We start from the raw sequence: 13,712 nt of genomic DNA, 5'->3' as shown, positions 1-13,712 counted from the left end.
AATAATAATCTGAGTGTAAAGGACAATATTAAGCAAAGTTGCAAATTCTGAATATGAATAATAAATTACGCATCGTTAAATAATAATAAAGGTATTTTCAGACTACAATACTGAGTATTAGCCAAAAATCCATGTATCATAATACAATTGCATCGTGTAAACAACAATTTTATTAGATTTTCAAAAATGTAATACAATTTACGTAATTTTTTTTAATTGGTCACATTGACATATAAAACAGTGTTGTTAAATGTTAGGGTTCTATAAGTAGATTTCACGAATAATCAACCTTTTACTGAAATAGTCGAACAATTGATGCTATCCCAAAAAAATTCAAAAGTCGACTAACTAAATTTCTGTTTTAAAATGCGTTTTTCATTTACATTAAAACTGGATGAAAAGTCGAAAAATGTCAACCTTATATAAATAGCAAAGTCGAAAGTTCGACTTTTAATTATCGAAAGATTGACTTTTGTTTCAACTATAAGAACCCTATAAGTGCCCAACAAGATTTTTGTTTATGTCAAATTTTTAGTGCAGATTGTAATTAAAAGTTATTTCACACAACAATTCCTAATTTATGTAGCAAATAGTTTAGTTTCGCCACAAACTTTTGACAATTTAAAATGTCTAAACGTTTTGAACCGATGAAAGAATTTGGGCGTTCTATGAAAAAGCCAAAACTGGACATAAGTATTAGCAGTAGAAGTACGTCGGATGCAAGAGCACGACCTACGTCTTCGAAAGCACCAATCGTGCGAAATGTGTCACCAATCAAAAGTATTACTAATGATTTCTGGGATGATGATGACGACGACGTCATCTTACTGGCCACACAAGTGGCTGAAGCAGCAGTCGCTGCCGAAAAGGGTTTTAACCAAAGAACAATGCAACAGCAGCAGTACAATGGAATGAATCTAACCGAAAGCGAAATAACGTTTTCAGAATTTGCAAATGCAGCTACTACAAGTACACAACGGCAAGTTGCAACTGAAATACCAGCACCAGATATTTTGTCACAAATGTTTGAAGATGACGATGATGACTTTGAACTATTGGCCGCTGTGCAAATATCAGATCCGGTCGTTTTTAAAAAGCCTGCACCACCGCCACAAGCATCACAGTCAAGTGTTCCAACACAAAAGCCGAAACCCAATGTTCCTCAACAGTGCTCAGAGGATGCTATGGAATTTGTATTATCCCAAAATACCGGGCCAGAGTCAACATTACCCTCCAGTCAAAGTGCTGCTCGCAGACAATTGGCATCGGAGAGACAAATCAAATTTCTAATGGAGAAGGTCGACGTTTTAAAAAAAGAAAACTCCAAATTAAGCAGCGATCTGACAGAGGCAAAAACAAAAATTTCTTCTAAAGAAGGCGAATCATTATTGCTGCGCGATGAGCTACGTCACCTAAAACAACAGGCTCAAATATTGAAAATGGAAAAGATTTTAACCGCGCAAAATGCTCAAAACGAATGTCAGTCAAAAATGGATGAGTTGCTAAAGACCGTACAGGCGAAAGAGGCCGAAGTCCGTATGAAAGAAATGGAATGTTCTTTAGTTAAAATGCAATATGAGGATGATTCAGAGCGTCTACAACAAAGTATATGTGATGAGTCTATCAGACAAGTGCAAATTAAACAAAGACGGAAAGACCCGCGTGCTGTCACATCCTCGTCAAGCAAACAACAGCGACGCCTGGCAAAGTGTCTTATGAGAATGCCAAGTTTGGATGTAGGTACAACGTTAGCAACTCAATTGGAAGAATGTAGCCTTAGCCAAATTCATCCCATGATATATGAGCATTCATGGGACAAGGGTAGTTCCAAGAAGCAAAGAACTCTATTCCAACTTGAATTGGAAAACATACAAACAAAATTGGCCCAGCTACAACTATTAGGAGTTGAAAAATTGCCAGATAATTTCTCAAAATGCTGCTTAGACTCTGTTAGCAAAGTTTTGCCCGAATTTTGGTCTTACATTCATAGTTTAGAGTTTCCCAAGAATCGTCGTATACATCCCTACCACGATTACTCTCTTACCAATGCGAAATCTCCTACAAGAGGTGATGATTATGTACGTTGTTTACAAGAACCCGCCGAATTATACGACGATGAACGCTGCATATGTTTAAGACTTTACATTGCGGCTTTGTCCATTATTTGCCAACAAGTGCCGGAGTTAACATGCTCCCTATTGCAACACAAACATGGTGAATATTATCTTTTGCAAATTGTCACAGATTCGGTATCGAAACTGGGATTTGCCCGTGAAATTTGCGAACACTTTGGAGTGTTGGAAGCTTTAGCTGTTTGGTTAAACAGCTTACTGCTTCACGTATCGGCGACAACGCCTGTAAACTGTTTGGAAATGTTGGTTGATCTCTTGAAGTCGTTGGTATTTTCTCGCCCTAGCGCCTGGATTTTCAGGGAACTATCAATTGGTTTAAGGCAATGTTGTAGATTGCCCAATGCCTTGGAACTTGTGTGTGTCAATAGTTCAGCATCGACATTTGTGGCAGATCGAGTGCGTTCCACATATAGATTTTCTAACGAATCTTGTTTATTGCAGGTAAGTAATTGAAAGTTTGTTTAAAAGATCCAAGTATAAAATAATAAATCTATAAAAATATTTTTTGCTAAATTGAAATTCAGTAAAAAAGTTTTGTTTAGCTAAAAAATCAAGTTTTGGTGGAAATAAAAAATATATCGTCACCTTAATATAGAAAGGGCCTTACTCGTGTTTTTTTAAGTCGATATTTTTTTTTGGATAATTATGATGAGCGGACCATTTATTGAAATAAACGAAAATCTGGGCTTACAAAAAAAAACAAGATTTTCTCTATTAAGGTAACGATATTTTTGGCGGAATAATCTCATCTGCTATAGAATTTTGCTTTTTCAGAAAAACGTAAAACTAAGTTTTTTTCGGACCACTTTCAGATTTCTAACTGGAATTGATTTGGTTTGTAATTATTTGTTTTTCTCAAAATTTTAAACAATTGAAAAACATGTCTACATTTTTTCCGATTATGACCCATTGTTGGTCCGAATTTCTAAATAACGCCATAGAAATTATTTTTTTTAATTCGACACCTATTTTAAATTTACTGGTACAGTTTATTTAACTTTTAGGGCCATTATTACAACTTCCCTATAAGTTCGATATAGTAAAAGTTAACTTTTTCTATTACTTAAAGTTAACATTTACTATTTCGAACTTATAGGGAAGTTGTAACAATGGCCCTTAACTATTTAACATTTTGCTAAAATCTTTTTTAGGTTTACTGTGGTCTACTAGAAATTGCATTCCCACTGAGTATGTGTCTACGTTTACAGCATTTTAAACTTCTTGTTGCAATATGTTTAAACCATGTGCGTTTTGTATATCAGTGCTTTCAAAGGCCACCAAAATTTTTACAAAAACTGTTGCCTCTATACGATGACGACGAAGTAGAGGGAAATAATGAAAGACTGAATGATGTTTCTAATAATACTAGCAACAATAAAATGGATTTTGAGACAACTGAACAGAGTTCAACAACAAATTTGGCAACTAAATCGAATATTTCATCATCCTCAACAATAACAGCAGGGCACAATAACACCACAGATTTAACAAGTGCAAGATGCGAATGTTATGTGAAATTATGCCTGAGCGTAGTGACATTGATCTTTCAACTTCTTAGACAATGGTTACTGCATAAAAAGGAACATTGTAAGTGGATTTGATATATGTATTTAATTGTCATTACTAGACTGTTTAATTTGTTTGTTCTTAGGTACTTTGCAGGTGGCCGAAATTTCACGTTTATCCGTGCAACTATTGCATGTCATATTTTGTGACAACTATTTGACATCTTTATTTAGAGAGTCTGAGGAAACGACAAAACATTATCTGTGCTTAATCATTAAATGGTGGTCAGATAACTCCAAACAACTACAATTTAATGATATAAATAGTAAGTTGTATCTAATTTCTGGCTGATTCGTTAAATTATTATTTTCTTTATTTCCAGTGAAATTTTTACAAAAGCTACGAACTTCTCATGTCTTGCCTAAGGACATAAACGCTGAAGCAAACTACCATAATCTGTATGTTGATTTGTCGGAGTGGCAAAAATGTACTACTAATGACAATGTAAACCATTTAAAACCACCCAATAATGCCGATGAAGCTGACAATTATGCCAGTAAATTAAATTTAATTCAAGATGCTTCAAATCAAAAAAAGTTTTTTGAAAGTCTTAAAGGTTTTGCCTTTAATTTTCAGTGATTTTGTATGTACCATGCTACAATAATACACAAGGTAGAAACATTAGGGAGAGTTTTCAATATTTATCCCTGGAAAGTCAAGCTAAGATTTTAATTTAATCACTTTTTTATTTAGTTATCGCGATATTTAATAGATTTAGTTTAAACAAAACTAGAAATAAACAATTTTTTCTTCACGCGCAATAAACTTGGAATTAATTATGTTCTTAACGGTCAAATTCTATTGCCAATACCTGAACGTATTTTCTAATGTGGCTACCTTATATTGTTGTGCCCATGGTGTGTACTATATAATAATAATTGTTATTTTGTTAAATTAAAATCATTAAGTTTTTTTATTGTTAAAATATGTCTTTAATAAAAAATATTAAAGTGGAGAAATTTTTTATTAAAAAGAAGAAAAAATACAAATTTTTCTAATTTGCATGAACATTTTTTGTTTTGGTTAAATACCTGGTTACATTCCTTTAAATATAAACAACATTTACAAGTTTGTAAAAAATTTATTTTTTTATTGCTGTACGCTATAAAAGTATAAAATGTAGGTGTGTGTTTGTATATAACTCTAGTTTAAATACTTTTTGAATAAATATGATGATGAGAATGATGTGTTTTTTTTTGGCGAGAAATGTTTTTTTTTTTTTTATTATTTTAAGTGAGTGTATAATTATTATATGTATGTATGTATGACTACAAAATTTAGCAAAATTTTTTATATTTAAATTTGGTGTTTAATTTTTGGTTTCAAAAAGTTTTAAAGCACATAATTAGCAAAAGAAAAGAAACTGCAAATAAACTCCAGTTATCTGACGTTTAAAACTCAAATATATATTTTGAATTTTTATGCTACAAAAATTTAAACGATTTTGATTATTCTTAAGGGCATAACTGGAGGTTAACGTTAACAGGTTGTATGTGCTTTAAAATGTAAGTACTTTTATCTAAATATTAATTATAGTCATTTTAAATATATTCTGTTTAATATATTATTAATTAATAAGTTTGTTTTGTAAAAAAGAAATAATTACTGTTTAGCTAATAAATTACTTGAAATAATCGGAAACACTACAAAATATATATATATATGTGTATATATGTGTAGTAGTACAGAAAATTACAAATTAGCAAATTCCAATATACGAACAGACATGAAAGGGAAAGGAAGAAAAAATATTCGATTATAGATAGAAGATTCGTTTAAAGAAAGCTTAAAAAAAGTTGAAGCAAAAAGCAAATATATAGTTGTGGTAATACTTATGGATACATAAATGCATTTTTATGAGATTAATTACCATTTTAAAGGAGTACTACGATTACTAGCGGCATTTGCTCTGTAAATATTTAAAAAAAATTCAAAATTTGTTATTTTAAAATAAAACTATAACTATTAAATCAAATTTACTTACTTTACTACACCCTGCGCCTGCGAGGATGTTAATGTTATTAACGGTGTCAAACGTTCCACAAAACGTTCATTGTTACGTTCCAATTCTCGCTGATAATCTTTTTGATCGGATAAAATTAAATTTCGATTTTTCTTGAGAGCATCAGCACATCGCTTTGAAAATTCTCTGAAACATAAACGTAGCTTATTTTGATTTTTAGTTGGTATGGTCACGCCATCCGAGAGATTCGATAAAAATACTGCTGCCATTTCCATGGGTCCCTGATTGACCGTGGTGCCAATGCAGCCTTGTAAAACCATTTGTAGAATTTTCGGATCCGCCGGTTCTTGGTTGGTGGCCGCAGCCAATTCCACTGTTTTCTTTTGTATGTCTTCGATGGCCACCTCAATGGGATCCAAAATTATTTGTTGTCGATTTATCACCTGAATACGGGTCTTGACATAGGGGAAATGATTGGCTGTGGTAAGTATTGTCTTGCGTTTACATTGTTCGTGCAAGTCACCATGGGCTTTGCCCGACTTTGTGAATGGGGTGGCAAAAATGAAACGTTCTAGAATAATACAAAAAAAAAATAAGTAAACCAATATAATTTCAATTAATTGTTTGAACATACTTATGTTGAAGTTTCTTTCGAAATAGGTTTCTCTATGCCGAAGTTCATAATTTTCAAAATAGGGCTCTACATAGGTTATTTGTATGTAAGCCTTGTCGGGATCTAAACTGTTAACGTCAACACTATTGGAGTCCTTAATGATGTGAACAGAGTCTGGACCAAAACGATCTGCATAAAAGTTCTATAAATATTGGAAGAAACATTTAAATTTGAAAACCATTTTTTAAGAGAACAAATTTTTTGGTGAAAAAAAGAAATTGCACTGAAAAATTAATATATTGAAAAATTTTCAAAAAAAAATTTTTTGGTAAATTTTTAATGAAAAAATTTTTCATAAAAAAAAAATTTTAAGTAAAAATTTAATTTTTTAATGAAATTTATATTTTAATGTTTCGCTTTATTTATTTTTAGTAAACATTTTTTTTGAGAAACATTTTTCAAATTAGATCACACGTTAAGTTTAACTCAATCATAAATTTCAACTTACTTGCAGCCGACTAAATATTTCGGGTAATTTCGTGAGAGTCGGTTCCTTGTAGATAAACTCCTGCTGATCCAAGTCACCAAATTTGGCACCATAAAAACCGACTCTGAAGTAAGTACCAAAGACACGCTTGCCTTGAAGTTGTGCGATACGATTAAAAGCCTCCTGCAGTTTACCATGAATTTTACTCAATTTCTGGAAATCTCGATTGGCCTCGCAAATGGGTACGAGTATTTTATAAACCTCATTCATGGCCTCGTACATACCAGCTATTTGGAACGAGTTGGAGGCCTCCTCCAGCAGAACTTTCAGGCCCGATTCAGTGAAATGATTACCCAGGCAAATACCATCTTCGCCCGGACTTAGAACATCATCGGAAACAGCCGACTCCAGCAATGAGTTGGGAGTGACTTTCTGAAAACTTACAGCACCCACTGGTAGATGGGTTTGCGATTCTAACATACTTAGGTATTCGGCCACAAGTGCAGCGGAATGAACAAAACACATGGCCGCTTCGGTATGATTGGCACGCTCCTTGTGCTTCTTAGCCATGTTCTCCAACCAAGTCAGGCGCAGGTCGGGATTATTTTGATAACCTTTGGCAATGCGATGCATGAGATCCAACAACATTTCCGGATCTTCTTGATACTCTTTCATTTTTACGGTATCGGAGAGTATCATGTGAAGATTGAATAAAAGATCTTGTACTTGTTCGGGGAATGAAGTGTCCTGAAGATCTGTATCAGATTCGGCATAAACTAAAATGGTTTTTAGAGCACGACGCAAAGACTGTTCGCTGAATGATGAACTAGTACCCACTAGAGATGACAAGGACATGGTAACTTGCATTTTAACACGTGCGAAATTCTGCAAAATATTAATTAGATATTTTAAGAGTTGACTGTTTTTTAAAATATGATATTTTGTACTTTCTGAGGAATATTAAATTAAATTAAAATTTCTATATACTTACATTGCCGATTTCAAAATTTTGTCTCATTAAGAGATACAAGGAAGCGGCGGCTTGCGATCTTATACCGGGTAATTGTGAACCACAATGCTTTAGCAACAGCAAACACAAGTCGGCACATATATCCGTTTCCTCATCAAATAATAAATTGGGAAACTTAAAGATCAAAGATCTTTGAGACGAAAACAGATTCTTTAGAGCCATAGTACTTTGATTACGCGACAAAGCATGCAGCAATACTTTCAACACTGTGCTCAAAAGATTGTGATGCATTTCCGAATTTGTAGCCACTTGTACAATAATTTCTAAACAGTCTAAAATCACCAAAGTAATTTCAGTGGCCAATGAGCCCTCAATGAAATGACTCAATTCTAATTCAGGATCAGTTTTTGTAATGGTATCATAAAATTGGGCTCTGTAAGGCATTTGATCTTTGCGCCAACGGAATTTCTCTGTGGAATTGCGATCTTTACGGCGATTTATCAAATCATAGCGGGCCGAGTTCGTACCGCGTATACACTCTTCCAGTTTTTCTTTAAGATCTGTAGGCTTACGGAAACTTTGCGTGTTACGTTTTAATACCGGTAAACGTTTTTGACCCTTGTATTCGAAACAAGGTATACAAGTATTCAGCACTTGCAACATCTGATGCACTCTATGGGGCGACAGTCCCAAAGTCCATCTATACAAAGCAGTTCTCTCGAGATTTTTCAGTATCCAAGTGCAACAAGCCAAAAGATGTCGAGTATTTTCACTACTCAGCGGAGATTTATTTTTTACATGATCGTTCATGTAGGCATAAGCTCGGGAACCCGATATGGCATAGGCAACTTCGGGACTTATAGTTGTAGTAGCGATGGTAGTGTGAGGGCCTTGGTAATCGTCCAATAGTCCCATACTATGTAAGCGATCGTTAGAGTCCGTTAGATTTTGGTGTAATTGCGGTATGGCATCCATTACTATCCCTAGCAATGGTAGATACAAAGAGGCCACGCGAGCTCTAGCTTCACTGTCATTATAGCGGGGATCCAAATCATGAGAAGTCATCAAATTGCGTATACATCTAATGGCTTTGCCATGCAGTTGAGGATTTCTAGGGAATGGGGGAAATATTGCTTTAATTATGTTACTAAATACTAATTTTAAAAAAGAACACAATTCCGACGGTTTCGTTATGGTTGCTCCTGTCGCCTTTATTTTATAAAAATATGGTCAGTAGTGAGTTTAAACTTACGGTACTTCCAAGACGGTGGCTAAATCACTTAAAACCAAACCAACTAGAAAATGTTGTTGTCTGAATTCGATGCTTAAATCTGCATGTAATGCTCGTTCAATGGAACCCTGCAAACAAATAAAATGTTAGTTAAGTAATTTTAAAATATGTGTGACAGAATGTTTTTAGGTAAAACAAGCAATAGATCTATATTCGTCTGTGCCGAATCTTATATACCCTTTACCAAATTATACTTTAAAATAAAAATTTTAAATATTTTAAGGTGAACATAATTTAAAAAAATTTTATATTTTTTCAAACTTTTTTACCAAATTAATTAGCGAAAATATGTAATTAAAAAAAAAAAATTTTGGGTGAAAAAAAAATCGGCTTAAAAACTTATTTTTCCCATTGTAGGTCCCACTTACTATGGCTTTATACACGCAAAGGTCTTTAAAATATCTATCATTAGATATCCATATGTTCTATATTAATGATATAGTAATCCAGATATAGATCAAAAATAAGTCAAAAATCGAAGTTGTCCTGGTTTTTCACTTATATATCAGCCATTTGTTGGCCAGACAGACGGACATGTTTATATCTACTTGTTTTATTTACTTACGTATGACGTCCCACTAGTGTTTGAGTTTGTACTTGGCGTGGGACTACAGGGTGCAGACTTTGTTGTATACGGAGTACCAAAGGGTAAATTTAGAGCTACATAATGCTCATGACTGCATACAATGCGCAAAAAATCAATTTTATAATTCATCAAATCCGGTATGGAGGCGTTTTTGGATATTAAAACCTTGTAATAGGTTTTTATTAAACCAAATATAAAACCTCTATCCATAACACTAAACAAGTCAAATATAAAGAAACTGAGGCTGGCATTAAGACATTGTGCCAATTTGGGTTCATTACTGTGATAACCCACCACCTTGGTGGTAACCAAATGAACAAGTGTAGATATATCATCCGTGTATTGATGAGGGAAACGTTGTTTTCGTGGTGCTTGCAGGGAACGCGTAAAATCCAAATGTTCTATCATGGATTTTACAATGAGTTCAAATAAAAACCATGAATTGCTCATGGCCAAATCAGCAGCACGACCGCTGGCTACTACCCAGTGCAGGGCTAGTTCTTCATGCAGTAAACGTATTTGGCCATCACGACCCACAAATGTGGGTGACATTTCCATGGCCAATTCTTTGCGGTCCAAACTGCGCCCGGCTACTACATTATCGTAGATGCTGTAAGTATCTGATGAAGAAGAGGACGTGTGCATTTCTTCGGCATTGCTGCGGCTACAGGTTATACGCCGTTTGCCACTAAAAGGATGAGGAATCTTGCTTTGAAATTGCACGTAAGTGGACAGTAAAGATTGACGACCATACTGATCCACTATGAGGTCATCACTTAAAATCTGAAATTAAAAAATTACAACATGGATGACAATTTCTATGCAGAAAATTTTGTTTAGAAATGGTAAATGAATTAAATTCACCATGGTGAAGGGTAAAAACATTTCAATTAATTTAACTCACCGATAAGTTAGCGGATACCAAACACAATACTTCAAATACTGTGGAACCCAGCGATAGCGTTTGTCCGCCAATTTTATAAGTCGTCACCAACAGCTCTATTAGTTTATCCAATACCAAATGTAAATTCTTAACCAGAGGCTCACGTTCAGCATTTGCAATTTCCAGTAAACATTTCTTCATTTCAGCTTCCATGTTGCCTTCACCTATGCGAGGCGGTATCTTGCGTGAATTCAAATATTCGCACATTAAAAAGAAACGATCCAAATTTGGATCCAAAGTGTGCACTGATGTTACGGCCTCTACGATAATCGAAAAGACGGGACGATGATTGTCCAGCCATTTTGTACCTGGTAGATGGACATTTGGCGGAATAAACGAATAATTTTCTGGTGGAGTTTCTACCATAACAGGCAGTTGAAATTCTCCCACTTTAAGTTTGCCATCCTCCAGTAAAGGCCACCAGGTATAACCCACTGGTGTTTCAACGGAAGGTTGCAAGTCTTGTGGTTTCTTTTGACATGATACATGGTAAATAGTAAAGAAAAGATGATGATTTTGTTTGAGATGGGCTGGCAGAGCAAATTTAATTTCATCGTAGAAGGCTGGGCATTTATTATGATAATTGACGGCAGTGAAAGCTTCGCTGGAGTACTCAGGACAAGAAGATTTTCCGAAAATGGCACTGATAGCATCGTTTTGTGTTTCTCCCGCCATAAGTTGTACCCTTACAGCAATATTGCGAGCAGAGCCAGCTCTAGAGGAAAAATTAAGTTCCTTGGGTGATACAAACAATAGATTACGATAAGTGTAGTGGGGATTGTAAATGGCCGTGGGTGGTATCTCTAGTATCTCTTTGACTGGTCTCGTATTGTCCTCTACATATGGCTCTACTTTGGCCAGTTCCGGTGTTAAAGCATTTTTAACATCCTCAGAACAGGGTGTAATTTCTAACTTGATGGAGCCTGGTATGCATTTGTATTTCTTCATGGCCGAACTAGGTCTTTTCAGTTCCATTAGGAATTTATATAGATCTTCATCTTTCATTTTATCCGTTTCTTGTTTGAAAAAACTGGATATAGTTATAGTAATTGGCCGGAAAGACTCTACTACATTGGCAAAATCGTCGGGGGACCAAGATCTACGTTTTTCTTTACGTTCCAAAGAGCCCCTACGGGTTAAAGTGCCACTCATATCATTGGCTTTGCGTCTGAGCTGATCAAAGCTGCTAGTGGATGATTTGCGATCTAAGCTGTTTGAACTGGCCGCAGAACCTAAAGAACCACCAGGCTCCCGATCTGGATTACTAGCCGAACCAACAGCTGCTCCTTCTTTTCCACCTTCAAAACTGTCACCATTAAAAATATTTGTCAAATATATGCCCGTCCAAGCGAACGGCATGCGGTATTTGCCTAATCTTTCACAGAAGTCAGAAGCATTTTGTTTGGCCTTGTCGCGGCATTTATCTTTATCATCTTTAATGTAAGGCTCTACCGAGTCCTTAATATCACCTTGCAAAACCTTTTCTAAACGTATCACTAAAAACAAATCATTGCTGGGATAACTTATTTCGAATATACCAGCTCTACTCTGGGTGCTTTCGTCGGCACAGCGCACATGAGTGTGTAACATGCGCTTTAAGTTGTCGGAATTCATGTCAAAATAAAAGTTTTCCGAGATTTTTTTCTTCTCTTTGGCATCATATATGGCCATGGAGGCAAATATTGGTTCTACCTCCAATTCCAGTCTTAATTGTAAACATTTTACATAAATTCGATGACCCATATGTTCCATGGGCAATTCAGCCGACAATCTGCGTTCAATTATATCTTCGGCTTCTGCTTCGGGGTAAAGAGAGAATAGAGCTTCTTGTCTATCCTCCAGTCTCTTTGATTCGTTTGTCTGATCAATATGTTCTGGGGGAACATCATCTAATAAATTCGGTATTAAGGGATCGTTGACAGAACGTCTTAAGTCAAAACTTGCCCAAGAGCCACGCGGTGTTAAGGTATCTGTACAGGAGCTAACTGAAGACAAACTGGCTATAGACTGCCTAGAGCTGGGTGTGCAACTGTTACTCTGATCAGTAAAAGACGATTCATCGAATGAGGCAAAATCTTTATCGACTTCGAATTCTTGCTGATAGGCCGATGGGCTTATAGTGCCTCTGTCAATACGTTCACGAGCACAACAAGAGCTGGAATAATGACGTTGTGCGTACTCAACCACTTTCCATGGACGTGTATAACAATTTACACACTCTTGTACATGCTGGGGAAGTTCAGCACTAAAATGAATTAATTTTAAAAATTGAATTACAAGAAACTTGACACAAATTCGATCTATCCAACTTACAAACTCTCCTTTGGCACAATATGTTCTATGGTTCTTATTTTACGTGGTATAGTTTTGACGGTAACATCTCCTGGCGGAAAGTCCAGTATATTCTTTAGAGGATCACGATTGATAGTGTTTATATGAGAATTTAAAAACTCCTCATAATCCAAAGGCTCAACGGGTTCGGTTAAAGAAAGCTGGAAAATGTAATAATTTGTAAGACACACCTTGCCCATAAAAGGCACTATATGGCATACATACTGGAAAATATGTATGCCAAATACTTACTGTCGAAGAGCACATCAAAGTATCTGTAGTTTTCGTTTGCATATGACAATTGACCACATTCTTACGCACATCACTAGCATGAGTCCTATAATTAATTAAGGAATTCATTCATTAATTTTTCACAAAGAGCTTGAACGTATTTTCTAATTATGTAGCAGCCTCGCCCTTTTGCTAATTTAATTCACTTGCTCTTTTTTATTCTTACCTAGACAATTTTTGCGCAAAAGTGCGCTGTGTTAATGACATTTTGTTTCGAATATTTAATTTTTTTATTTATTATTATTATTGTTTATTTTCACTTGAACAAAATATAGTATTTTTCATACTTTTCATGTAAAATTGTTTGTGTATTTATGGCAGACAGAAAAAAGATGGCCGCTATATCTCTTGTGTCATGTTTGACAGTTCATTACAAGACAGCTGTTCGTTTGTTTAATGTCAATTTTACAAATTTCAATCATGTTGAGACCATAGATGGCGCTTCATAAAGCATTAATATCCGTTAGTAAATATTAAATTTAAACGGACATTAGAGTAAAATTAATTATTTTATAATAAATAGAAAATATACATACATA

General features: G+C 34.9%; 2 protein-coding genes across 3 annotated transcripts; one reads left to right on the top strand and one right to left on the bottom strand.

Annotated features, from left to right (window-relative positions):
• Positions 1-516: 516 nt before the first annotated feature.
• On the top strand, positions 517-4,880 carry mus304 (mutagen-sensitive 304). Its single transcript, XM_065501933.1, has 4 exons — positions 517-2,573; positions 3,284-3,719; positions 3,784-3,963; positions 4,021-4,880. The coding sequence occupies exons 1-4, from the start codon at positions 627-629 to the stop codon at positions 4,275-4,277; spliced, it is 2,820 nt and encodes a 939-aa protein (XP_065358005.1). The 5' UTR covers positions 517-626; the 3' UTR covers positions 4,278-4,880.
• Positions 4,760-13,465, bottom strand: Zir (Zizimin-related). Of its 2 annotated transcripts, XM_065501931.1 has the most exons (12): positions 13,340-13,465; positions 13,135-13,219; positions 12,865-13,043; positions 10,513-12,796; positions 9,588-10,391; positions 8,984-9,090; positions 7,753-8,842; positions 6,783-7,646; positions 6,296-6,476; positions 5,683-6,232; positions 5,569-5,607; positions 4,760-5,341 (listed from the first exon to the last, which is right to left on the bottom strand). In XM_065501931.1, exons 1-12 carry the CDS (start codon positions 13,378-13,380, stop codon positions 5,320-5,322), a joined length of 6,246 nt encoding a protein of 2,081 aa, XP_065358003.1. In that variant the 5' UTR covers positions 13,381-13,465; the 3' UTR covers positions 4,760-5,319. The 2 variants fall into 2 exon arrangements, with proteins under 2 accessions (XP_065358003.1, XP_065358004.1); XM_065501932.1 differs by lacking the exon at positions 4,760-5,341 and having other exon boundaries at positions 5,368-5,607.
• Between the last annotated feature and the right edge of the window lie 247 nt (positions 13,466-13,712).

The sequence above is a fragment of the Calliphora vicina genome, chromosome 2 (assembly GCF_958450345.1).
Source record: "Calliphora vicina chromosome 2, idCalVici1.1, whole genome shotgun sequence".
Lineage (NCBI taxonomy): Eukaryota > Metazoa > Arthropoda > Insecta > Diptera > Calliphoridae > Calliphora > Calliphora vicina.
The sequence above is the reverse complement of the archived record's forward strand: the minus strand, read 5'-3'. Positions and strand labels throughout refer to the sequence as shown.

Excerpts from the sequence above, each read along its gene's own strand:
- mus304 (XM_065501933.1), top strand. The coding sequence starts at position 627 with ATGTCTAAACGTTTTGAACCGATGAAAGAATTTGGGCGTTCTATGAAA. Across the intron at positions 3,720-3,783 it reads ACTGCATAAAAAGGAACATT|GTACTTTGCAGGTGGCCGAA; the intron begins GTAAGTGGATTT and ends GTTTGTTCTTAG. Across the intron at positions 3,964-4,020 it reads ACAATTTAATGATATAAATA|TGAAATTTTTACAAAAGCTA; the intron begins GTAAGTTGTATC and ends CTTTATTTCCAG.
- Zir (XM_065501931.1), bottom strand. The coding sequence starts at position 13,380 with ATGTCATTAACACAGCGCACTTTTGCGCAAAAATTGTCTAG. Across the intron at positions 13,044-13,134 it reads CTTTGATGTGCTCTTCGACA|CTTTCTTTAACCGAACCCGT; the intron begins GTAAGTATTTGG and ends TACATTTTCCAG. Across the intron at positions 10,392-10,512 it reads TGGTATCCGCTAACTTATCG|ATTTTAAGTGATGACCTCAT; the intron begins GTGAGTTAAATT and ends TTTTAATTTCAG.